Source organism: Triturus cristatus, chromosome 7 (assembly GCF_964204655.1).
Source record: "Triturus cristatus chromosome 7, aTriCri1.1, whole genome shotgun sequence".
Taxonomy (NCBI): domain Eukaryota; kingdom Metazoa; phylum Chordata; class Amphibia; order Caudata; family Salamandridae; genus Triturus; species Triturus cristatus.
In genome coordinates, this window is record NC_140590.1 from 429,669,987 (window position 1) to 429,697,434 (window position 27,448).

Below are 27,448 nucleotides of genomic sequence, written 5' to 3' on the forward strand. Positions count from 1 at the left end.
AAACTAAACAATCCTTCGCTTATTACCTGTTTTCTTTCAGATTAGTCTATAAGGAAGAAATAAAATATGGAGATATCTGAATTCCTCTCAGAATACAATAATGGACCTCCTATATTTAGACAGAGTAACACAGGGAAGGGTACAACTATCTTCGATTAAAAAAAGGCCCTATAGCATACATGATCATTGCTACTTTTCTCTTCACAGGCTTCACGATTGGCAGAAGAACTTCATCATGAGCAGGATCACACACTCCACCTGGAGAGGGCGAAGAAAGGACTAGAGGCACAGATTAAAGAGCTGAACATAAAACTGGAGGAAGCTGAGCAGATGGCTCTCAAAGGTGGCAAGAAAATGATCCAGAAACTGGAACTAAGGGTAGGTCTTCATATCATACACCTACTAATCTCACAAACTAAGCAGGTGGTAGATTATTACATTTATGTGCCAAGCAGTCAATTTTAAAATTAAGTGTTTCTGTCACTGGAGGACGACACAGAGCTATATTGTCGAAATCACCCATCATGTTCAAGGGTGGATGACTAACATTCAGAAGGCAAATGGTATCCAGTAGATTAATTTATTGCAATTTAGACTCGGACGCATCTTTATGGAGTCAAAATCATGCTTAATTGAGGCTTTACACTTGGGTTATTCCACACATGGGGGATATACTGCGTTACCCAGAAGGGCCCATAAAAGATTACATTTGAAAAGATCAATGTTCTGAACAGTAATGCTGTCTTTGCACAGCTTCTACTGTGTAAATGTATTACAAGTTGAAAAACACATGTATGCTTGTTAAAGTCCATTTAATAATGGAGCATGTTGTCAGGTTAAAGAACTGGAAACCGAACTGGACTCCGAACAGAAGAAACACGCAGACACCACAAAGACGTTACGCAAAAATGAACGGCGTCTTAAGGAACTAGTATTTCAGGCTGAAGAAGACCAGAAGAATCATCAACGAATGCAAGAGCTGGTGGAGCGGCTGCAAAACAAACTCAAGGCTTACAAGAGGCAGGTGGAAGAAGCTGTGAGTATTGTCGGAAACTACTTTCTAGTGCTACACATTAGGAGAATCATTAATAAGCATCAGGTGCATGCTTTTCATGAGGGAATGATAGCTTATAATACCTCTTGTATTAATGTCTCCTGAGAAAAAGTATTACATTTACTTCTTATGCTAACAAACTTCCACTTGTCTGTTGAATAATTAAACAATGCTGCATAATTTATGAATGCAGCATAAAGTTTACAGATACAAGTCTAATGCATACCTTACTGTAACTTATATGTCACTGCCGAAATTCTGATTAATAAATCAAATACACTGAGTATGGTACATTTTAAACAATTCTCCGTATAAAAGTGAAAATATAATTGGCAGTGAAGGCACCACTGCAAAACAGAGCATTGATGTGAAAATGCATTATGACTTGTTCTTCATTTAATTACTAGTTGGCGAGTATTGATTATGTATATTTACTGGTATTTCCTTAGCACAGAATTGGCTAGGGAGCAAAAGAGCACTTCATATAGCAGTAATGGGAAACATTAATTATGCTGGGAGCCTGTCCACAATGATAATGGATGGAGACAGAAAGTTTCTCTGGCCAAACTAGGAATCACTGCCAGGCTGCCTTCAGAGAAATAAACTGCAATGAAGGCACTTGTTCAGTGTAACTCCATTCATGAGTATTTTTTTTTTTTGCTTTAAGAAAATCCATTCAAAGACAGCCACTGCGGTTCTCTTTTTCGGTTTCACCTGCACAGCGCTTGCACTGTGCTTAAGAAATGTATTTTTCTGTACCAATGTCTGTTCCTCATCTACTTCTCCTGTCAGTTTACCACTGCCGAAATACTGTTACCATCTGTTTTCGTGGAACTATATTTTCATAGTTTTGCCTTTTTCTCTTGCAGCCTATTTATATAACTATTTATCAACCGGAGAGATTAAGTGATTTGCATGGATTCACAGGATGTTGCAAGGCACCACTGAGACTCAAAACCAAATCCAAAGTTCTCGAATCAGCAGCTCTGGCCACTGCACCACATCCTCTCCACTCGCGTGTCTGTCAGGGAGCTCTTTCTTTCTGCAGGACCGTGATTGATGACAACAGCTCTTAATTCATTTCATAGGCGAAACCGATGCATTACCAATGCTTGTTACTATGTGTAAGAAACTCAGTTATTAGTTGAGAGAGTTGAAAGCCCCACTTAAATAACAAACACAATCCTTGTCACGGTAAACCACAAAAGTCACTAAATTATTCTGTGCTTAACCTTCTGGTAGCTTGGCACAAAGCAGTCAGGCTTAACTTGGAGGCAATGTGTGAAGTATTTATATTGCATACAAACAGTAATAAAGTGAAAACACCTTACGAGAAAAATCCCAAATGAATGTAGAAAAAACAGAGTAGAGTTTAATAAATAAAATGACATCAAACGAAAATCCAACTAGTACAACCATAGGTATGTAATTTCAAAGGGTTAAGTATAACTAGCACCAAAAAAGCACAAAGCTCCAGATGATTATCTGGTCACGCTGGACTGGGACAAAGTTCAGGCCCCCTGGGCGGAGTACAGGGACTAAGTTACTGCTAATGAGAGTTGTTCCTTGTATCCTCAATGCGCGGTCGAGTTGCATCAGTTCCAAACAGGAACTTCAAGGCTATGGCCGGCATCAAACTGCATTTCATCAGATTCGAGAAGGCCAGTGAGCAGGAGCTGTGATGCGAGATAGTTTGTGGAAACACAATGTGCTGTGTCAGCTCTGATGAAGTTTGCTAATCAAGACGGACCTGTGGTGGGAGGTCCGGCGTTGAGCTGTGGTCAGGGCCAGACTGGCCATAGCAGGCACCGGCGTTTCCCTGGTGGGCCACTAGGTTAGGGGTCTGTTTTGGCCTGCTGGGGTGGCATTTTTGTTACCATGGCCAGCAATATTGGCCCCCTGTAACAAAATCGGCCGAAACCAGCCCTGGCAAACAGCTCGGTGCACCCCCTACCTCCATCCCCAGGGGGCCCGGCCAAGCAGTTTGCCAGGGCCGGTTTTGATGCCCTGGCTGTGGTGCATGACCGGGCTTATAGCTGTGTCACACTGTGGCGGTTCAGATAAAGCCGTGCATCAGGAGCTGTGATTGCAAGATCCAGCATCGAGCTGTGATGGGAGGACCAGTTTTGGTTGGCTTCGACAAAGTTGCTGATCATTCGAGGAGGAGTATGCTCTGATGCCAACCAATGGTCCAGGAGGGGATGCACCTCTTGGGGATCCAGACTTACTCAGCAGCGCACAGGCAGATCCAGTTGGGTCTGGTCAGTTGCAGATGAAGGACAGGTCTCTAGAGCTTGTTGTGTCCCTGGAGCACACACAGGAGGCAGGCCAATCTGAAGGTCCTGGGTTCAAGGAGCAGAAGCAGGTCCAGTTGTCGTTCCTCAGGCAGCAGGTTGGCAGGGCAGCCCTTTCAGCAGCAGAGCTGTCATTCCTCTGAGTCTTCCACAAGTCCAGAAGTGATCTGTTGTGTGTCTCAGTAGGTCCAATATTTATAACTAGTGCGAGCCTTTGAAGTGGTGGGATGTCCTATACTTCACCCACATCTGGTTCTGGAAAGTGCTTCCCTCCGCCATCAGGGCTTGAAGTAGTCTTGGGTGACAAAAGACTATAGTGAGGTTTCTTTGCGTGTGCAGGAGGCAAAGGCTTTTGTAATGTAAATGCGGCTTCGTACAGATTAGTCCCCAACCATCCAGGCAGGATGGCCCATCCTGTCTACATCTAATCCTCTGTTGTACCACTGTTTCGAAATAACACACAAACCCCAGCAGCAGAGCCATTCACAGTCATGTGGCGAATTATACTGGCAGAAGGCACAAATGGTTAGGACAAAAAAATGCCAACTTTCTAAAAGTGGCATTTTAAAATTTGTATCATTAAAGAGAATTTTAAATGATAATTTATTTTAGTGCAAACATTTTCAGATCTGCACCAAAATGTATTAATTAAGTGTAATGAGGTAACCCAGTGGTATCCTATGGGAGAATTAGGCCTTGCAACAGTGAAAACGTAAGCCCACCTGTCCTGCATTTTGAATACCATGCATGCTGCCTTATGAGCATGTAGGTCCTACCCTAGGGGTGACTCATGAGTATTAAAATGGAAGGTTTAGGCTGGGCAAAAGGTACATTCGGTCAGGTCGAAATGGCAGTTCTACTCTACAGGTTTCAGTGGTAGGCCTGAAACATGTTTTACAAGGCTACTTTATTGTGTGGCACAATTAATACTTCAGACCCACTACTAGCATTCAATGTACAGGCCCTGGGTACATGTAGTACCATTTAGTAGAGACTTATAAGTAAATTAAGCATGCCAATTATGTGTCAGCCAATCATACCATGTTTTAGGAGGCGAGCACAAGTACTTTAGCACTGTTTAGCAGTGGTAAAGTGCACAGAGGCCTAAAGCCAACAAACATTTATTCAGCAAAACAGGAGCGGTGAAGGCAAACTGTTTGGGAGACTACTACCCAAGGGTGTCTTAAGTAAGTAATAAATGTATTGTGCAGTTAATTAAAACCATTACAAAAAATTAACCATCTCTTATGAACAATAAAACATCGATTTAAAAGGGTGTCAGGTCTGACATAATTCATTTATTTTGAAGCATAAGAATATTAATTTAAAGATGTCTTTTATAAATGTAGGGGGTGAGAGGGCAGGAGGCAGGAAGAGTTAGAGTGGAAGATTAAATAGTCCCTCGTATGCTCTGCAGTGAAAAATCTAACATCACCAGTGTAAAGACACATGTTTTCCAACCAATCCGTGGAGGTACCAAAAAGATCCTTGGCCAGGACGAATACAGAATAAGGAGGAAAGCCATCAACTCCAGAACAGGAAAGTGAGAAATAACAGAAATCAATCCAGTCATGAGGCAGGAGGGTGACCCAAGCCCACTATCTGTATTATATTAGAACAGGTCTTCAACAACTGACAGCTAAAACATTCTTCGCGTGAGCCCTAAAACACTGAGCCTGGCTGCCATTATTTACACATTGCTTTTGTTGGTGACATTAGGTTTATTATACATCATGGGTTATGCCCGTTTCATATGAAATACATGTTAATAATCAAGTAAATATGGCATGATTTAGAATTTTATTCAAATATTGTTCTGAACTGCTGGTAAACACTAAAAGGGATGCTCTCATGAAGTTCATTTTTCTCCTTAGGAGGAGCAAGCAAACACGAATTTGGCTAAATACCGAAAGACAGTTAACGAGCTGGATGATGCAGAAGAAAGAGCCGACATCGCTGAAGCAGCGCTCACAAAGATTAGGACTAAAAACCGTGCTAGCTTTGGGAAAGGATACTCTTCGGTAGGTCGCATTTCTTCATGGCCTTAGAAGCCACTATAACCAGCAAAGTCCGCCTGCATGTTTTCTTAAAGAGATGTTCATGGAAAAGATGCAATGAAATTAAAAAGTATTTTGTTTTTAGAAAAAAGTCAATATGGGTAAATGTGTTTCATGTTATTAGCGGGAGCCAGAAGGGTTGCAAACAGAGCTAAACACGAGGAACTAAGAAATGTGTATGTGACCTGCAGATCATGCCACGTCAACATAGCCATTTATCTTTTGGCTAAACTGAGTGCCATTAGATGTGGTGAAAATAATGACGTATTTATTGTGCTAAAAAATAGTGTACTTGTCGAACCAAGCTCTGCATTAGAAGTAGACCTCAACAATTTTCTTTAACACGTTCAAAATTTGTAGTTAGACAAGGTTGTCATGGAAGAAATTGATAAGGTCAACGCAAGCGTCAATATCAAAATTTGTCGCTGGCAAGTGTGTTCATATCTGGAAAACTACATTTGTAGTAACTGGGACCCATGGGCGGCCTAAGCTAGCTTTCATCAATGGACACATCAATGGACACAAGCGCGTCCATAGTTCCTATTTATTTATTATGATTAAGGTAGACAAGTCCTTGGGAGTTCCTTAAAGGGTTGAATTTGAGAAAGCGGCATATAACTTTGCATATTATTTTCCATATTCAGATGCAATTGGGGCAGCTATTTTTCTTATGGGGAAAATATATTGTGGTTTTACTTTTCAGCCCTTGCCATGATGGGGAAGCATTTAAAGACTGACAATGTAATGGCTCATGTTGACTCAAGTGTGGGTTTTAAATCCAAATCTCGAACAGGTCAGATGAATACAGCTTCAGCAGCAGCAACCGCTGAGCAGTCTCAAAAAGCTGACCGGGGGCTCAGGTGGCTATAGTTCAGCAATCTAAGCTGCGAGTCTTGGTGCAGGGGAACATTCATATGTTCACAAATAATGATTAGGCTCAGGAGCTGTTAGAGTAAATGAATACTGAAAAGTAGAGAAGGAAAGAGAAACCGGTATTTCTTTTGTTTATTTTAGTTTGAATTAGGTTTTTTTTATTTGATGTGGGGAGGGGACAGGTCACTTTAGGGTGCAATACCCTGGCACCCAGTGTAGGCGTAATCCAGGGGAGGGAGGCAGAGGGCATGGTGGGCTATTCCCCAATTGCCTGGGGTTGGAGAGGACACGGGGAGTTGGTGAGGGTCAGGGAGGATTGGGGGGGAAATGTATGACAGCAATAATGAAAAAAGAGCAGAATTTTAGAGGAAAGAGCAATCATGAATCATGAATAACTCAGAGTAATAAAACAACCATGTATACATTGTCTTTGGAGACGCATCAAGTTAAAAATGGGTTGGTTACTGGTTTTTATCCTTGTGGCAAATGGCTTTTAAAGTAAGGATAATCTTGATTAATGTAAATGGAGTGTCCAATAAGCAAAAATATGGTGGATTGATTAGATGGCTAACTTATTTTTCTCCTCAGATTTTATATTTTCAGGAAACCCATTTAAAGACAAACTCACCAGAACTCTTTATCCCCAAATATTATTTGAAGGCATTCTTTGCCTCTGCTGGGTTAAGAGTAAAGGGGGAAGCCATCTACTTTTGAGAGACCCCCAAGGGAGGTTGATTTGGGTTACTGCTGGGGTGAATGAGACGCTCTTTAATTTTGTAACTATTAGACGCCGATAGAAAATGATCCTAAAGTCCTCATGAAGATTAATGAGTTGGTTAGAGGGGTAGTGGGTCCTATAATCCTAAAGGGTGATCTCAACTTTATTCAAGACTTGTAAAGGGATACCTTTAATAGAACTAAAAAACAACTGAAGCCTAAGACTAATAAAGTATTGGATTGTATAAAACAGGGTTATCACTTAATAGACCCATGGTGTAGGGCTCATCGAGATATTTCACAATTTACTTGCTACGCTCGCCGATTTCAGTCAGCTTCTCGTATTGATTTCTTTCTTATCCCATGATATATTAATTGCTTAAGCGCAGACATTGGGGCCAATTCATTCTCTGATCATTCATTGGTTATAATTGAAATTATAATAGAGGCAACAAGGAGAGAGAAGTACAGGAGGCAGATGGATCGTCTCCTCCTCTCGAATTCCAATGGGCGGAGGATATGAAAAAAAAAAGGATAACAACATTCTTTCAGGAGAATAAGGGCACAGCAGCTCCATTTTTGGTCTGGGGAGCCTTCAAGGCCTCATTGCGGGGACAGATGGTGGCTTTTTCTGGCTCGCAGTCTAAAGCTCGGAGGACACGTATAGCTAAATTACAACAGGCAGTTGATAGTGCTTCAGTGCAGAGAAATCGTGGTTCGATTCAGTGCTTTGTAGCTGAGGAACAATTAGTTAAAGCTAAGAAGGAGTTAAGAGAATTTGTTATTGTCGAAGCGATAACTAGTTCACGGACGTTCCAGCAGCGCGTGTATGAGGAAAGTCAAATGGTGGGGAAGCTGCTCGCTTGGTCAAGCAGGAGGCCACAGTGATAACAGAATTGGAGGAACCAGAGTCTGGGGTCTTGGTTACCAATAAGGAAAAGATTGCAAAAACATTTCTTGACCTCTATCACAAGCTATATACAACAAAATATATGGCTTCAAACGAGGCGATAAGTCAATATTTCGAAGGTATTAAGCTTACGCAGTTCACAACTAAGCAGACAGAGAAAATAAGTGCTGAAATTACAATTAAGGAAATAAAGAGCGCCCTAGCTCCAATGCCAGGTGGGAAGGCCCAAGGCAACAGTGCATTTCCAACCGAGTTTTATAAACTATTTTCAGAAGAATTAGCACCTTTTTTGGTAGAGCTTTTTAAACTATCTGAAAGTGGGGGGTGCGTTCCATCTATCTTCAAATAATCTACCATAGTTATCTTTGTTAAAAAAGATAAGAGCCTAAAAATGTTAACTCATACGGGCTGATTAGCTTGCTAAATGTGGACTATAAAATACTAATGAAAATTTGGGCGAATCGATTTTCTCCACTAGTGCAGAAGATAATACACAAAGATCAGATGGGATTCATCTCGGGAAGATATATGTCATCAAATACTGGGTTTTTAGTTCAAGCACTTGATTTTTTAACACCAGCAAATTAACATTTTTAATAATAATGGTTGATGCTGAAAAAGCATTCTATGTAGTTTATTGGGACGCTCTTTTTTTACGGTTTTAGAAGGTTGGGGTTCCCAATACAAATAATTCATATGCTAGGAAACTTATATCAAGGGGCCCAGACTCAAGTTTTTATAAATTCTTGTTTAGCTGGGAAGGTGGATATAAATCAAGGAACACGCGGGGTCTGTCCCCTATCCCCTACATTGTTTACCTTTTTTCTATAGAACCACTTGCTGCTAGGATTAGGGCTAATCAGGAGATAAAAGCACCATTAAAGGGCATGCCCTAGATAAAACTGTTTGCAGATGATATTATTCTCTATCTTAGACCTGAGGAGCATAATATAAAAATAATGTTGACAGAGTTGGGCAGTTTGAATCTATTGAGGGATATAAAATCAATCATATTAAAACCGAAATCCTGCTACTCAATACAGGCTGCCAAAGTCTTCTGAGTTATCTGCAACAGCAAGCTTGCTCCCCCGAGCCAATTCGATACCTGGGGATATATGTTACAAACCGTTATGAGGAACTTTTTTAATTGAATTACAGAGTGATGGTTATTAAGATCAGAAACCTATTAGACAGATGGACAGTTCTTCCACTTACATTAGTTGGTCGGGTTGCTCTTATAAAAATGTCTATTTTACCATTATTAATTTTCCTTTTTTTACAAATGTACCGATAAGAATTAATATATCATATTTTAAGGAGTTGGAAGCTATGATCCGTCAATTTATTTGGCGGAAAAAGATGTCAAGGGTAAAATTGTCAGTACTTCAACTCGACATTAGTCAAGGGGGATGGCACTCCCCGAAGTTCGAACTTATTATGCAGCTACTTTTTTTGATACAATGGCTCGTATGTTAGATGGCAAGGCATCGCTGAATATCTTTTTCATGGATAAGATGGTGCAGGAAGCCAGATCTCAGATTCCAGTGTCTATTAAGACCGCAAAGCTCCCAAAGAAAACCAGATATAAGACACTGCAGGAGTTTGAGGTCAGATTACGGGTATTTTATTCTATGAAGACTCAGACAGCGGGATATGAGTATTTGAAGCTCACAGAATGTAAAAATGTGGGCCTCTATATGCTGACTAGCCAGATAAGATTTTGAGAGAGTAATGATTTTAGCGAACCCGGTTAGTTTGCAGTAGGAGGCAGGAGATCCAGGCTAGGTGTGGAACGAGGTGTAAACCCATTTTTAAAGGTTTTTCCAGATTACCCAAGTTCTGAAAAAATACTGCTCCCAACTGGTTCCGCTTCAATGCCCGTACTGGCAGTTCTCTACAGAACTCTGGAGGAGGTGGAAACCTTAATGTGCAAGGTGAAATCAGGTTCGCCACTTGATGGTATACCTGCCAAAATCTATGTCCTCTCTTTTGTGAAACAGCTGTCAGCCCCAATCCGCTCTTTACTTAACTCGTTACTGAAGGAAGGACAGCTGCCTTTGGCATGGAAGGTGACACAGATTATTCCAATCTGCAAAAATACCAAAGCCCCCATGAAAGACCTCTCTAACCTACGTCCAATTTCTCTCCTACCTCTCATGAGCAAACTGCTGGAAATGCACATTAATAAACATCTGTCAGACCATATCGAATTGGCAGGCAGCCTTGATCCACCGCAATCAGGCTTTCGGCCGAAACATAGCACTGAAACAACTCTGGTGGCTGTCACGGATAACATCAGGCTAGCACTCGATAGTGGTCAATACACTCACCTGGTGTTATTAGATCTTTCCGCCGCATTCGATACAGTCGACCACCAGATTTTGCTCAGGAGACTAGGGGAATCTGGTATTGGTGGAGTGGCACTGCAGTGGATGACAAGTTTCCTTACAAATCGCTCTCAGACAGTGAACCTGGGGCCGTATCGTTCTAAGTCTAAAGAACTGACCAAGGGAGTGCCCCAGGGGTCTTGTTTAAGCCCCACCTTATTTAACATCTATATCGCCCCCTTGTCCGCATTCCTAAGGAATCATGGGTTCATCCCGATATCGTATGCAGATGACACCCAACTTACCTTCTCTTTCAAGAAATCTCTCCAGACAGCTCAAACCACCTTCTCCTCCGGCATGTTGGTCATCTCTCAATGGATGCGCAACAACTTTTTACAAATAAACGCCGGAAAGACTGAGATCATGCTATTTGGAAAGGCTCCACTGCTGTGGACCCCAGAGTGGTGGCCAAGAGAGTTAGTGATTGATCAAGTACCAAAGACAATGGTAAAAAATCTAGGGGTTCGAATTGAGCAGACCCTGACCATGAAGGAGCACGTGACCCACCACAAGGGTCTTCTCCTTCCTTCCTGATTCTATAAGGAAGTCTCTTATTTAAACTTTAGTGTTGAGCAGATTGGACTATTGCAACGCCCTGCTGATTGCAGCCAATGAGTCTTCTCTAGATCGCCTACAGGTAGTGCAGAACTGCCTCACTCCCCCTTCTCCAACAGCTCCATTGGCTGCCTGTACGCAAACAAATAACATTTAAGGTTTGCTGCATGGCACACAAAGCAGTGTGGGGCAAAGGACCCATTTACCTGGCGGAGAAACTTAACCGCTACATTCCCCATAGAGATCTCTGCTCTGGCTCGGAATCTCTCCTCAAGATACCTAAAGTTAAGAAGTTAAGGACAGGGGGAAAAGCTTTTTCATATTTGGCACCTCTCTACTGGAAACAGCTCCCCATATCACTGAGGCAGTGCCCGGATCTTCTGCAGTTGAGAAAGGCTTTGAAAACTGTTCTGTTCTAGCTCTTGTTCCTTGTGATAGCTTTCTTATTGTGGGTCAGTGAGCGCTGAGATACCCCTTCGGGGGTGATTCAAGCACTATATAAATCCATAAAATTATAAATAAAATAAATGAATAAAACTAAGCTAAGGGGGGTAGGAAACTGGTATGGACTTTTGCGGACTTTTGCGGAACCAAAGGGAATGTTGTACAGTAATAAGCTTTTTAGATAAAATTTCCCAAGAATCACATTACACTTTCTCAGTGCTTGAGTGGCAAAGGATTTCATTGCTGGGCAATAAGGCATTAAGAGCGGCAAATTTTAAAAGAATGTCATTTTTATCCCGCTGGATGGCCTGCTATACACCAAGAGCTTTACATAAGATGCATACAGAAATAGAAGATAGGTGATTTAATTGCCATCAACTGGGACATGGGGGATGGCTCCATATCTTTTTCACTTTTCCACTTGTCCACTTTTAACCAAGTTTTGGGAGAAAGTGTTCTGCGCCCTCAACGATGGATTACAGAGAAATAAAAACCAGAGGCGGAGATAGCACTTTTTGGGGTAGTAAGGCAGACCCAAAATATTTCAATGTCCAAAGGGGAGGAAGAATTTATAGGAATATCTCCTTTAACTGCAAGGTCCCTAATTTTTCAGAATTGGAGGACAACTAAAGTCCCAGTTTATTTAAAATGGCATGAAAAAATGCTACACACAAGAACATTTGAGGAAGCTTATGCAAAAAGGTTAGGTGCTATTAAAAGATTTTCAGCAGTTTGGCAATATATGGACAAAGTAGGTTAAGTGTGAATCTAACTAAGACAATATGATTATGATATTAGTGAAATCGTTGAAAGCACTGCACTTTATTTGATAATATCTCATGGCTACTCACATGTAGGGATATTGAGGAAGTAGAGCTAAATGGAAATTGGGTCTTGGGGCACAGAAGTATGATGTGGATTTATTTTAGTGAAGAATAGATGAGAAAAGCACTTTAGGGGAGTTAAATGCACAGCACTTTAGTTTGATGAGCGATGTTAAACTTCTGCTTCTATATAAGGTCCGTTGCCTTGGGTCAAGAAGTAATAATAAATGGATTCTTAAGGAATAGGAGTTTTAAATGTTATGAATTAGATTACTATGTATTAAGATGAAATTAATAATCTGATCATGTATAAAATGGTATGAGTAGTGCTGAGGGTTGTGTGGTTTGACGTCTGTGGGGTTTTATTTGCACTCTAGGGCTAGCTATTTGCCCAATAATTTAGAATCATTGTGTTTGTTTGTCATGCATAAGATGGTATGATTAGAGATGAAGACTGTGTGGTTTGGAGGCTTGGGGGTTTTATATGCACTTTAATAATTTAGAATCCTTGTAAGTGGGGTATTGTTGTGGGGATTAATTAAAAATGAGCCAATATTCCAATGAATTAGTCTGTTTATCGGAATTTACTATTTTTGTAGACTCCGTATAAGGTTTCGGAAAAGCTTATATTTTAAGCTGATTTGGTATTTGGAAGGATTGATAGCACTGCACTTTATTATCTGTAATTTGGCTAGGTGGTAGCACTACGCCTTCAAAGAATGAAATGTTAAAAATGGTTGTTTTCCTGGTGTAAGATAAGAAAAAGTATTCGAATTTACAAGTTATAAATAGTTATAGTCATTGTGATTTTTGATTCTGCTCAATAAAAAATAAAAACATTAAAAAATTACTTACCACACATTGGTAGCTACACGTTTAATTCAGAAAAAATATACAATGATTAAAGATGGTGTCTGTGTGCTTATGATCTGAGGATTTCAATTTGTTTTGAAAATCAAAAGATACATTCTTGGGAGTAAACTGCTTCTACTGTTCTGAGCCTAACATTAGATCACAGCATGTGTGTAGTGTACAGCATGTGCTCAACAGCATAGCAAGCTTCAAACAGTTGGTCAAGAGCAAGGTCAAAGGTAGCAGTAAGGGGAACCACAGATCTTCTGGAATACACCCAGAAGTAATGATCCTGTCTACTCAAACAGGATGAAAGATAGCCACAACATTGGCTTCAAACTACACAAACAGCGAAGGAGCATTTCCATAGGGGATTAATGGAAAAAAGCCGCACTGGCACAAGAGCAGCAGGTAACAATGTGCAAGACAAAGTCCTGTTCTCCAAATTATTCTCAGTCGAGAAGACAAATCCTAGTTTAATTAAGTATGTAAAATCATATGAAAACTACACATAGAATATGAAATATAGCTGGCTGATATCTTGTGTGAAAATATCATGTGAGGACATAACGTACAATAAAATGTCACTGAACATACCAGTAGGAGCCTAAATGCAGAAGAAAAGCTCTCTTTCTATATCTCTCCTGTGTCTGTACAGTTCCCTCAAGACATTTTCAGCTCAAACCTGTTTTGTGCAGGTGCAAATAGCAGAAAATGTTTAGAAAATTCAAACTTGACCATTTCAGAGGATTTAGCTTGTGTCATAAAAGTTTCACTACAGTCTAACCAAACACTCCTCTTCTCCAAGCCATCGTAACCAGCACCAGAATATCTCGTAGACACAACCGCCTTCACTAGCCCGCCTACGATGCAACTGATATTACCAGCTCACCATTTCTGGTGGCTTGAGAGGTCTAAGATTTAGAAATTCAATGAACCTGGAAATATCTAAATTCAGATCCTCCATTGCACAGAGGCAATCCTTTTTTGAGGTTGTTGTTTCCTCATTGAACTCTCTCGTGCCAGTATTACTGAAAATAGGTTCACACAGGGCTTTTCGAAAACACCTAAAAGCCCACCACTTTAGATGTTTCCAAAACACTGATAACTATGTCTAGCCTAGACCTAAGGCTATATGCCAGTACCTGCTGAGCAGGTGCATTTGCTATTAAATTTCCTTCTATGCTCAGATGCTTTTACTGTTTCGCAATGCAAGCCAATGCAGTTCTAGCTGCTGACTCCTCATCAGCGTACACAGGTTTCATACATTCTTACAAATATTGTTTTCAGGCGAGCTAGACTTCCAATCAGTTCAAAGCTGATTTGATTTCCTCTTTTTCGATAAGGGTTATTACTTAAATAGCAATAACAGATATATTATATTTCCCATGAGGATATTTCTGTTCTGAAAGATGCTTGCATAATTTTTTGTAAATCATTGTTTCAATTTGACTTGGAAATATGTTTTATAAGAACTAGGTGTACATTTTGATTTCAGGCCTCCAGTGGGTCACAGTAGTATGTTGGTATTTATTTTGATGGGCTTAAAGGTTAAAAAACAGAAAATGTGCTTATGTCTAGACTATTCAGGTTTCCTTTAGGAGTTGTGAAAACTTGGATGTTGGTGGGATTTAAAAATGGATGGCATTATCACCTGAACAACTGGTTGAGAACCACTGGGAAATAATGCACGTTTTTCATAGCCAGGGGCTCAATCAAATTTATACCATGCTGAAGGATACATTTTTCTATCAGGGGATCACAGAAGGGAATCGCTGGACACCAGTGTTTAGTTTGTAAAAAAGTAAGTGCTGGCCAGCACCCACAGATCACTCCAGAAGCCCGTGGCCGGCACTATCGAATATTGACATTGACGAATACCAAGGCTCCATAGACTTGATTCCAAACCATGCCCTTTTCTCCTCGACCAAGCACTCCATGCCCATCTAGCTCACTCTTTCAGACTCTTTTTAATTCGTGCTTTGTTTCTGTGTCACTAGTTTTCCGTTGTTCTCTTGCTTTTTTCTCCCCATTTGAATATTGCTCTCTTTTGCTTCGCGTCCAAATCTGATGAGTAAAAAAAAACTGCTGGTTGCCCAAAGTGTCTGTGTCACTAGTTTTCCGTTGTTCTTTCACTCTTTTTCCCCCTTCTGGATTTTGCTCTTTTTTGCTTCGGGTCTAAACTGTTGGTTTCCTAAAGTGAGTGACGGTGGACACGACCTGCAACCACCAGATCAAATTAAACACTGCCGGATGCTCTTAGTGCAACTCAAATTTAGCTGATATGTTCACACACTAGCAGGCAAGACAACAGCCGCAATCTGCAGGTCTATTCTTTTTAGCCAGATGTGGGCTGCTGCAGGCTGTCTTTTGGCCACCTGCCGTGCCAGCACCAGACAGGATGGTCCCAGAATGTACAGGCTGTCCCACTTACTTAGATTGACAGTCCGATAGTCAGTGGAAATGGTCTAAACCCAGATACCATTTCCAACTGGTTGATACGTCTGTGAGCCTGAATTTTCCCTTAAAATCCCTGTTACTTAAAAGTACACTCTAGAGGCTAATGTGAACCACTTATCTCATCATTCTCATATATGCACAGGAAAAATGGCATCCATGTTTGCAGCCGGCACACCATTTTTTACTGTGCGACGTGGCTCAAACATGGAAAGTGCTCTCTATCTGTAACATGGGTGCAGTAATGGTGAATCTGGGAATGCATCAACATCCATGGGTGCTTCGTGCGGCAGAGTGATGCAACGCTGCAATTTGCGCTGCTTGCGTTACTCCTGATTTATCCAGCCACTCGGGGCCATTCAGAGTGGCCTTGCCTGACTTGATAAATTGTATTTGGGGTTTGCGTTACGCATGGACTACCTTCCATGGTGCAAAAGCGGTGCAACACCCTTGATACATATGGCCCTCAGTCTTTTTAAGTTATGTTGGGGATAGTTGTTTATCATCCATGTTCGCAACTTGGTCATCCCTAAACAGAGTGGAATTATATCCTATCCTATCGGTCTAATGTAGTTGTAGAGCATGTGTGTCAGAATAGAACCCTTACATACCCCACACGACACTGAAATGCAAAATGTGGCAGCTTAATTACCATCTGGTATCATTTTGATATAAAGGAGGTAAACTAGTTAAGCACTGTACCACAGACTCCCATGCAGTGGCCCAGAACTTGTAATAGGTGACCATGGTCAAACCATGTCAAATGTATCCCTACAATTACCAGTGATGAGTTACTTATGTGTGCTCACATACGTGCTCATACCCATAACACAATAGCCAGAGCTCAGTCATACATTTGGGTGAAGCCACACCTGTACTTCAGGTGAATGGGAAAGAAAATGAGGCCTAGATATTCAAATAGCTAGCATGCTTATAAATTAATTCCTGTTGGTTGGCTTTAGCTAAATGACAGATGTGTATTTAATAGACTCAGATACCAAATGAATTTCCGCAAATCAATTTCTGAGTCAGTAATTTTCACAACGGGGAGGATAAGCCCATAATTGAAATCCCCAGAGGGCCTGCTGGATTAACAACATTATTTGCTCACAACGCAGATGCCTTGAAGCTGGTCATAAATTCAGCTTCTGTGATGAGTAGTTGGCCTGAGCTCCTGGGGCAACATAACGCTAACACGCCAGATTTATGAATGACCCGTCTGCTTTTGAATATAATCCAAATGTTTGAGCCTCAGACCGGTAGCAAAACATAAGATATCTAAGTGAAATCTAACTCCACTCAGCAGAAACCTCCCGAAAAGATACACTGCGCCAATGCTACTTAAAATCCCCATGCACATGCTAACCTGCTCTGGTATAAAAGTATTTTCACAGAAATTGCCCAGAGGCTTTGAATCTATCTTTCCCTCATAGAACACCTGGACCTTTTTCTCTTTCAGAAAACAACTAAAACGCCTTTTCATACAGGGCTGAATCTCTGCATCGATCCCCGGGTTTTTATTGCCATATTAAACGGTGTATACTCATTCCTTCAATACCTTCAATACATTCCATCTCGAGTTTCCCTCTAGCAGGAACTCTTTGGAGACCAACTTCCTAAAAGGTTTCCTGCAATACGCACACTTCAAAGATATGCTGTTAATGTTATAATTACGAAAGCTTTAAGCACCACAGTGGACAATGCTAAGGCATAGTGCTATATTAAAAACTACATAAAGAAAGATAAAAACAATTCCACAAAAATATTCTACTTTAAATTATCTCACATAATCCCAGGACAGTCATTTTTGTGAACCTCTAAAATAATCTAAGCGCTTTGGAGGAAGTCCAAGGTAACATCAAAAAACCCAAAATGCTATTTTTAAAATGTTATGTTAATGGATATTTGGTATAGCCCAACGACTCACCCCCGGAGGGGCATCTCGGTGATGAGGCAGCAGATAGGTCAGGAAACAGCCATTAGAACAGCCAGGTTTTAAGATGCCGGGTGGCTGTTTGTTAATCAGTCAAACGGCAGTATTTGGTACCACCTCCATTTTAGAATGAAGGGATGCTACAACAAGTACATCTCCATAGTCCAGACGGCGGATTATCAGGGCCTGGACGAGTGTCTTTTGAGACGACAGCGGAAGCCACTGTAAGATCCTCTTAAGAAGGCGCATTGTCCCAAAGCACATGCAGCAGGTAAATGTCCCCTGGTCTTTCATAGATAGCTTGTTCTCTAATATAATGCCCACGTTTCTCACTGTGCTTCTGGGAGAGGGAGCAGGACCAAGTTCGACAGTCCAGTGGAGCTGCACTTTGCCATACAGTAGAATCTCTGTTTTGTCCCCACTTAATTAAAAACAATTCAGGGACATCCATGCAGCAATTATTCTCATACAGGCGATGAAGCGATGTTTAACATTCTCAATATCTAGCCCAAATGAATTGGGTATCGTTTGCATAAGAGAGCATTTCAAAACCACAGGACTTGACTAGCTGTACGAGGGGAGCGGTATAAATGTTAACTGTAGGACTCAGTTGTTTGAAGGATGACTATGAAACCACTCTTAGTTATTTAGATTATGAATTGAAATCTTCATTTGGGAGGTACATTTTTGTTGCATATCATTTTGTGGTTGTTCTAAGCCAATATGTGTCTCACCCACTGTGGAATAACATGCTTAAGGCTTTCCAACATAACGTGTATTTGTAATATGTATGTTGTCCTTATAGGGTATCTTGGCACCCAATAACACATTTTTATTGTTATCCAGCTCAATGATACTCCTTTTATTAACCGCAGAAGGAGGAAAGGCTGGGTGAACCCACAAACATACGTCTCTGCAGTGGACGCATTAGTCCACAGAGCCGCCAGACCCTTGTTCTGTTATCCCAATGAGAGTACCATCTACACTCAAACTAGTGTAAGGGTCTCACTATTCAGTATTCAGTATTGGCATCTAGTGCCAAATACTTGAAAAGAGCAACTGAAGATTAATGAGGCAATACCTTTATATGACTTCAAGATTAATGAAATGCACTAATCATTGCAATGTTAGTCTGAAAATGGAAATATACACTAAGAATTACTGAGTACCTGGGCAAATATAAACATGAAGTTAGGGTTAATGAGTGATGGTGCACATTTTTTCACATACTGATTAGTAAAGACCAGCCCAAATCTGAACATGCAGTTAGGATTAATGCGTGATGGTGCTCATTTTTTTTTACATATTGATTTGTACAGACCAGCGCAAATATGAACATGCATAATGATAACAATTTCTCCCATATTGTGAGCACTTATGAACAATGGTGCACACACCCCGAAATTCTTTTATTGGTATACAATTAGTAATTCTTGCCATGTTTATATAATGCACTGCTTCTGCATGAGTGATCAGCCTGCACTAAAAGTATAACCTGGCTATCCCTTTCCATGAGCTCGAACTGATTTTAAGAATGATGCATTTCTATCTTCTTTCAACACAGGGTTACAGTTCTCCATTTACCGGCCTGGTACGTTCTCCCAGCTCAGCAGGATCAGAAGGCCATGGGGAAAAGCTACTTAGCGAAGATGACACCACTTCCCTGATTCCAGCTTACTTGAATTCCCTGAAGAAATTAATGGTGGACTAAAGATATTCCAGTTATTAATGAACACTTTACTTAAAGTCTGAATCTATATCTCACATGTAATGTATACACCTGCAGGCAATAGATTTCTAAAATTCTAATACAAGACTGCTCTTTTTAATAATCGTACAGTTTTAATAATGCATTATTTCTTTCACTAGCCATAAAAAACAAACTCTTAATACTCTACTAATTGCAAAATAATTACATTTTATTGATGTGTTGACTTGTTGGACAATTGATAGTGTGGGAGAATGAATGTTTTTATGTCACCTTCCTTAAAGTACACCGGTTTTTAGGTATAGGTTTTGTGAGAAATGTAAATTTTGTGGCTATATTTGTTTAAAGAAATGTGGGTAAAATATGTGACAAATGAAATAAAATACATGTTTCACAAATATGCCTGAACCCCAGGAATATTTTTCTCTTTGTTGTTACTGTTATGTTCTCATTAAAGTTGATTTCGTAGTTCAGTGCTATGTGAGGATTGCAATTTACACATGAAGATCTACATTTGGGCTTTCCATCTACATGGATAACAATTTCTGCCCCTCAGGAAGATAATTAGGCATAATTGAAAAATCTAGATGCCCAAGGGAGATTCTGAAAACAAAAAAAGAATAAAAAACTCTTAAACATGCTTTTCCCTGCCAAGTGTAGCAGGTTAGCGGTCCTGCCATCCTGTCTGCCACCCGGATGTAATCGCACCGCATCCTCTGGCCTGAACCAATAAAAGGGTGTGGACCACTCTAGGTCACACTCTAACACTACCACCAAGTGTCACATCTCATGTGTCCTGGTCCGTATCCTTAGAGGCCCGCACCACACCAAGCACAATCAACAGGGTACAGTGGCAGCCCATTATTATGGGTGGAGGGGTTCCACTCACCTCCTTTTTCCAAATCATGAACAAAGGATGGTATAACAGATACTCACTATGTCAGGAAAAGGAAGCCTGGTGCTTTACATGCACTAATATGCAGGTACTTGGCAGCCTGGGACAATGTTTGCTAAGCTGAATATCTCACAGCCCTGAGTGAAGTGACCTCATAGGACCGTTAAAGTCCTCTAAAGACCTCCCCTTTTGACTAGAAGGAGTTAGCCTTGGGTGCTTCAGGTTTAAGCCCTGAAGTACCTAGGGCTCACTGTCTTTCAATGAACAAGAAAAACTAAGATGTATGAAGGGTCGAAGATAATGTTTTAAGACCTGGCTTGGATATACTCCCCAGTCACAATATTCACGGGTCTATTCATAAAGACATACTAAATTTCTATGTTTTAGAGCCACATGAGACCTAAAGAAACCATAACTACTAACCTATACACCTCTTTACTGGCTACAAAGAAATAGCCTTAAAAAGGACGGATTCCCATCACTCACCATTGGTAACATTCAGAAGGAAAGGGGGTCTCGCAGATGTTTATATGCTATTCAAATGGTAGGGATAAAACAAGCTGTAGTTGGTCCTATAGATATGAGCAATTCATTTGTGTAGGAGTGATAAGTGCAGTGAAAAATAATGAAAAATAGTGAGTTAAAATTGAACAGTGAAAGAAAAAACCTTTAATTAGTATCTCTCAAAGCTCAAGCTTAAAAACAGTGCAAATGACAGTTTTCAACAAATAGCTGTCTCTGAATGGAAAATAGGGGTCAATATGTTTCAGCAAAAAAGGATATATTCCTCCTAAGCCTTCTTCAGGACCACAAAAAAGTTGCTACTGCATTAGTGAAAAGCAAATATAAATAAGAAAAGGTTGGAACAGATACAACCTAATCACCTGTGTTCAGGGATAAGCAAGTCCTCTGCAAGTGACGGATCACTGTTAGCATCTGCAAAAGAGTGAAAGAACGATCCACTTGTAAAGGTTGGTTCGAGGCATGTGGGCTGCTGAATTCATATCTGTGCATAGATCGCCGCCTAGTGTTGGGTCCGGATGATTGCACATTGTTGTCCTGGAAGGGTCTTCGAAGTATCACGAGATAGGTGGCTCCTCCCCTGGACTACAGAGCGCATGGGCATCCTCTCCATCCTTAGATTGTTTTTTTCCGCCATTGGGTTCGGATGTGCTTATCTTAGCTCAAGTTAGGAAAATTCAGTTTAAGGCCAAAAGGCCTTTAGTTATCGTCGGTACTGTTCCCGTTCGGTATCGACTAGTTTCTTTAGTGCTTTAGCACCTTCTTCAAGCTTTGCGGATCCGCTTGGTCCGAACATCGAACTTCGATCGACGATGGAATCGAGGAATCCCTTTAAAAGATGTCCTTTATGCCACGCGAAATACCCACACATCGACGTCCACCCGGTATGCAACAAATGTCTCTCACGGGATCACGATGAGTCGAAATGTATGGCCTGTGCCCGGTTCCGCTCGAAGAAGACTCTCCGGAATCGACGGGCAGCGCGATTGGAGGCGCAGCAATCGGCGCCTGCCCCGGCCAACATCTTTAGCACCGAAGACGAGGACGCCGAGAGCGTAGAAGACGTAGACTCCAGCCCCGCTTCCGAACACGACTCACGATCGGAAGACGACGATGAGGTGATCTTCCAGGGAGAAGAAGTCGTCAAAGAGGTAGGAGACTACGATGAGGCCCTTGGGGCCGAAGAAGATAGCTCCAGCTAAGAGCTAGGCCAACCCGTCGATACGGAGGCCGAAAAAATAACTCGTCATAAGGCTCAGGTCGAGGGATCGCCTACGGGCCTTACCCAAGATCAATCTCACGGTTCTTCGGCCCAGCCTCCAGGCCCGGCCTCGAACATTTCACAAGAGCCATTATTATCGAAGACGACTGGATTCCCTTCAGCGAAACCGAAACGGTCCATCGCACCGGTTCCATCGAAACCGAAAGTGAAACTGGTTGCGATCGGCTCGAAGGCCTCGAAGCCCTCCACTCCTTTGATGCCGGCAAAGGTCATCGGCTCCGAATGCGCAAAAAGGGATTTCGGTGCCGAGCTCACCGCAGCGGATACGGGTGTCGAGCCGAAGAAGAAGGCCCTCGGTCCCCACAAGGCGCCTCGGCCTCTGGCACCGAAGATTACGGCCTAAACCACCAAAGTCAAGGTGGCCACCCCGTCTGCGTCGACGTCGAAGACGGCGGCGCCTGCCAAGTCATCGACTCCAACGAGCGTCGATACCTCCCTTCGGATCGACGACCCCATGACTGCAAAGAAGTCGGATGCTGCTTCAACGCCTACCTCCAAGGTGCCGATCGGTTCCAAGGCACCATCTGCGTTCACCGTGCAACAGGTCTCGGCATCGTTGCAACGCATCAGAGAACGGGCAACCCTCCACTCTACGTCGGGTCCCGACACGCACAAGGCTGCGAAATCACACTCGGCGCCGGCCAACATCACATTTGGGTTGCCGCCACCCACGGCGCCGAAACTGTTCGAGATTCGGACACGTGTCCGCCAAACACAGTCCCCATCCACTGGACAAACGGATATCGAGCCTTCACAGGCACAATTTATCGACGCCGACACTGGTAGGTTGATGCTCCGCAAGCGGAAAATCACGCCAGAGAGGGGATTGGACTCCTACAAAATTCCTCTCAAACACAAATTGCCGGCAGGATCAGAGCCAGTGCTTCATGAACACTTTCAACCCTTCCATCAGGATCCACCGTCCTTTTCTCCTACGCCTTCAGAGGCAGACGCAGGAGAGGACTATGTAGGGGATGATACCACCTACCCTGGGGATATCGATCCTGATGATCACCTGCAAGACCCAGATCAGGCATGGGATGACCCCACCGACCAGGGTACCGCACCAGATACCCATGACATGCAGCTTTATAACATAAAGACATCTCCCACAGAGGACACTGCTGCCTTTAATGCCCTCATAGAACGGGCTGCTGCCAATCATGGAGTACAACTCCATTCTGACACTGTCGAAGAAGACTTCTTGTAGACACTTTCGCCTCTTCTGAAAAAACTGTCAAAACTCTGCCCATGTTAAAAGGAGTTCTAAAACCTGCAAAGGACATTTTTAAAGAAACAACCAGGGCACGGGTGCTAAAGCCCAGGATCGAAAAGAAATACAAGCCTGCACCCGGAGACCCTATGTACATTAGGGGTCAGTTACCTTTAGACTCCATGGTTGTTGCTAATGCTCGCAAAAGAGCCCACTCACAAACAACGGGTGATGCTCCTCCCCCAGACAAGGAGTCCAAAGTGCTGGAGACATCAGGCAAATGGATTGCAGCGCAAGCAGCAAACATCTGGTGCATTGCCAACACACAGGCACTCCTGGCCCGTTATGATAGGTCCCACTACGACACATTAGAATCACTGCTACAACATTTACCAGATGAATATAAAGAGGCAGCGGAGCTCCTTATCAGAGAGGGACAACTCCTTACCAATGCATCCATCAAGTGCGCACTGGATGCAGCCGACACTGCGGCGAGGGCAATCAACACAAGCGTCATGTTGAGGAGGCACGCATGGTTGAGAATCTCAGGCTTCAAACCTGAGATTCAGAACAATATCTTAAATCAACCGGTCAACCCAGACTATTTATTTGGCCCCGAAGTTGACACTACCCTCGAAAAAATTAAGAAAGACACTGACACTGCGAAATCAATGGGGGCTCTGCAGACACAGCAGTTTCGTAGTGGCTCCTTTCGTCGCCCCGGGAATAGAGGAGCAGCTAGAGGTCAGGGGTCACAGCAGCAGTACACTAAAGGGGGCACACAAAGTAACTATGATAAAACCACCAGAGGTGGATATCGTGGCTCCAGCACCAAAGGCAGAGGACGTGGGTACGGCAACACCAGGTCCTCCCCCAAAAACAAACAGTGACGCCCTCTCCCTGCCCCCCGACCACATAACACCTGTCGGGGGGAGACTCCAACGGTTCCTGTCAGCCTGGAAAACCATCACCACAGACAGGTGGGTCAGGGACATTATCCAGCATGGTTACTGTCTCGAATTAACGTCCACTCCACCCAACATACCGCCAAAGCACCGTCCTATGTCCGTAGAGCACTTGGCATTATTGCAGCAGGAAGTGCTAAGTATGCTGCAAAAAGGTGCAATAGAGTTCTCCCCTTCGGAGTAACAACAGCACCCAGGGTCTTTACCAAGTGCCTAGCAACAGTGGCTGCACATCTACGGAGACAACACATTCACGTCTTCCCTTACCTGGACGACTGGCTTGTTCAGGCAAAGTCAGCCCAGCAATGTGCCAGCCACATGTCCCTCACCATTCACCTTCTTCACAGTCTGGGATTCTCACTAAATTACCCAAAATCACATCTCCAACCCACACACGTACGACAGTACCTGGGCGCGACCATAAACACTCTGGCAGCCACAGCTCAGCCAAATTTAGTGAGGATCAACAGCATGCAACTGCTGATCTCAAAGTTCAAACCTCAACACTCCCTTCCTGCGCGAGTGTTCATGCAGTTGATAGGCATGATGGCCTCCTGCATTTTCATAGTCCCGCACGCAAGACTACATATGCGCCCGCTTCAGGAGTGCTTAGCACGTCAATGGAATCAGGCTCACGGACAATTAAAAGACCTAGTGTTGGTGAGCGGTCGGGCATACAACTCTCTGCATTGGTGGAATCCACAAAACCTTTGCAAGGGCCGACCGTTCCAAGAGCCTGTTCCGCAAATAATACTGACGGCGGACGCCTCTCTCCAGGGCTGGGGAGCTCATGTACTCACTTACACAGTGCAGGGACTATGGACAACGCAACAAAAGAAGATGCACATCAACGTTCTGGAACTGATGGCAATCTTCCTAGCCATGAAGGCATTCACAGTACACTTGTGCAACAAAGTCATGTTGATCCGGACGGACAACATGACTGCCATGTACTACATACAGAAGCAGGGAGGAACACACTCTCCACAGTTGTCTCATCTGGCTCAGAGCATGTGGAAGTGGGCCATTCAGAGGAACATATTCCTCATGGCGGAACACTTACCAGTATGCATCTGTTCTTGGCATGTAGGGCTGCTGACATTCATATCGCCCGCCCTCCTCCCCGGCGCCTCTAGCGGCTGCAGCACTCAGAATTACTGTATAGCATGGTCATCACTTACTGTATCTACTCCATCACTGCCACAATGGCGAAAAACAATCTAAGGATGGAGAGGATGCCCATGCGCACTGTAGTCCAGGGGAGGAGCCACCTATCTCGTGATACTTCGAAGACTCTTCCAGGACAACAATGTGCAATCATCCGGACCCAACACTAGGCGGCGATCTATGCACAGATATGAATGTCAGCAGCCCTACATGCCAAGAACAGATGCATACTGGTAAGTAGCATATTCAACATGACTTACAATGGGACTCATGAGCTCAGGACATCGAAACATTACATAGTGACATATTTAATCATCATCTATGATTTATCATATTTCATAATTACATGTTTTTATGCTTACCCGTATTGCACGAAGAAAAGACCTCACCTCACCTGGCCGCGGCTCAGGAAAAGGAGGCACCGCTCTATGAGAGAACATAGAAAAGAACAAGAAATGTTCATGGTGACCTTATTCTCTCTTTACCCTCATTTATCTCATGTTAAAAAGAAGCACCATGCACACATACGACAACCAGAACCAGGACTAACAACTAAAAATGCTTACTTATACACTGCTGTGTTAAATTCTACCATGCTGTATACTCGGGTTGAGGCTATTTCTATATATAAGTGTGCATGCACACTCTCCAGTGCTAAATCTGTATTACAAAGCACTTTATATGGATGGGAGGTGCTATTCCAATGCTCTCTTACCCTTATTAATAGTGTGTTCATTGTACTGACGTCCTCTGCATATATACTCATATTCTCGGTTAGTTTATAACACCCGTTATCACATGGGCTTACTGGCGTGATATGAAATGCTTCATTAGCGGAGAGGCGACCTCAAGACCGCACGGCCCGAGCACCCTCTCCTGTGATATTTCAGACAATTGCCACAGACTTCAAAACTAGTCGTGCTCGTATACGATAGAACAGAGCTCATACATTCCAACACAGAGCTATACAGGCTATCCAGAGCAATAGACGAGTGTCTAAACAGTAGGAGCCCGGTTTCAGAACTAAGCTGAATGCGCTGATGAGAAAACATTTAAACTGCTTGGTTACGGGGAGATTACCGGGATACCAACCCTCAAATACAAAAACGCGGAAGTGGCTTTATCCCTGACAACTGTGTTCGTGCATAAATGCGCAAATGCAGTTCCCCTTACAAACTCATATTTAAAACACAAGCTTACAATTTTTTAAAACAGGATAGGAAAACACAGAAAACCGCGCCGTGTCTGCAACAAATGCTGCTGCTCACCTGTCCGTCGGTACCTCTGACGGATCATTAAGCCGTCTGGGGAGGTACCGAACAAAGGGAAACGCCATCTTTAAAAACTGCCGCACTCGTGCGTCCTCCGCAATGTTTGGGCCAGCCCGAGTCATGTGACTTGCCCGAAACTAGTGTGCTTGAAATCATGGGAATTGTAGTTCTTAAATTGGAATTGTAGTTCTTAAATTCTGCGTACTTAATTGAACAATGGAGACAGACTCACAAACTGCTCTGGTTTTCCGCAATTTATATTTGGCCATAAATGTCTACAACACTCAATGTTATTGTGTCTAAAATTGCTAAATTACGTTGTAGTCAAATAGCGATGCCACATATCTTCGTCTAGCTTTTTTTATTTGTTTGGAACTACATGCGCTCTGCCAATCTCTGGAGCTCACACAACGTTCTATTAAATAACCACAATTAATTCAGGTGCGCACCCATTCATCTATACAGGGGATGTCACTAACTTGCCTCTATATCCGAACTAAACAGTTTGATCATCTCTTTACGTCTGTGGTATACATGGTTGCAGCAGTTATTTCTCTGCACACCATATGGTCGAGGCATGGTTCAATAATATATGCCCAATGTTACTGAACCCTTCATTTTCATTGATAGTATTACGTCTATGCATATGACTGAGGGAAGTGTACAATATATATGCCCAATTTGATGATAGAGGTTACATTAATTGGACCATGTTCGCTACAACTCCTCTCTGGTGTGACGCTCATCATTATAAGATACACACCACTTACATATAGAGACCCATGAAGACCGGTTTTGTCGGACATCTTAAAGAGAAACGGGTCATCAGCACTCATATGATAGTATCTCATGGCACAGTGATATGTAAAGCCCCTCTCCTCATCTCAATCAGAATTACGCATATGTCTGTAAATCTACAGGTTCGAATTACAGTGCAACCCATGGTATTGCATCGTTCAATCCTAATTTGTCATTCTGTAATTTAAAAACCCATTTCTGTTCTGGAACAAATAGGACCCTAGTAATATCTGTAATGTGTTTGGGAATGAATGGTTGTTCCAAAACTGT

At 42.5% G+C, this 27,448-nt stretch overlaps 1 protein-coding gene across 3 annotated transcripts in view; it reads left to right on the forward strand.

Moving 5' to 3' along the window:
* The window catches only part of LOC146809872 (myosin heavy chain, skeletal muscle-like), an 880,636-nt gene extending 861,173 nt beyond the window's left edge, over positions 1–19,463 (forward strand). For all 3 annotated transcript variants that reach the window (XM_085616724.1, XM_085616725.1, XM_085616726.1), the window contains 4 exons: positions 208–378; positions 836–1,036; positions 5,223–5,369; positions 18,922–19,463. In XM_085616724.1, coding sequence (XP_085472850.1) covers positions 208–378; positions 836–1,036; positions 5,223–5,369; positions 18,922–19,068 — 666 coding nt within the window. In that variant the 3' untranslated portion in view covers positions 19,069–19,463. The remainder of the gene's footprint in view (positions 1–207; positions 379–835; positions 1,037–5,222; positions 5,370–18,921) is intronic.
* The last annotated feature ends 7,985 nt before the right edge of the window (positions 19,464–27,448 follow it).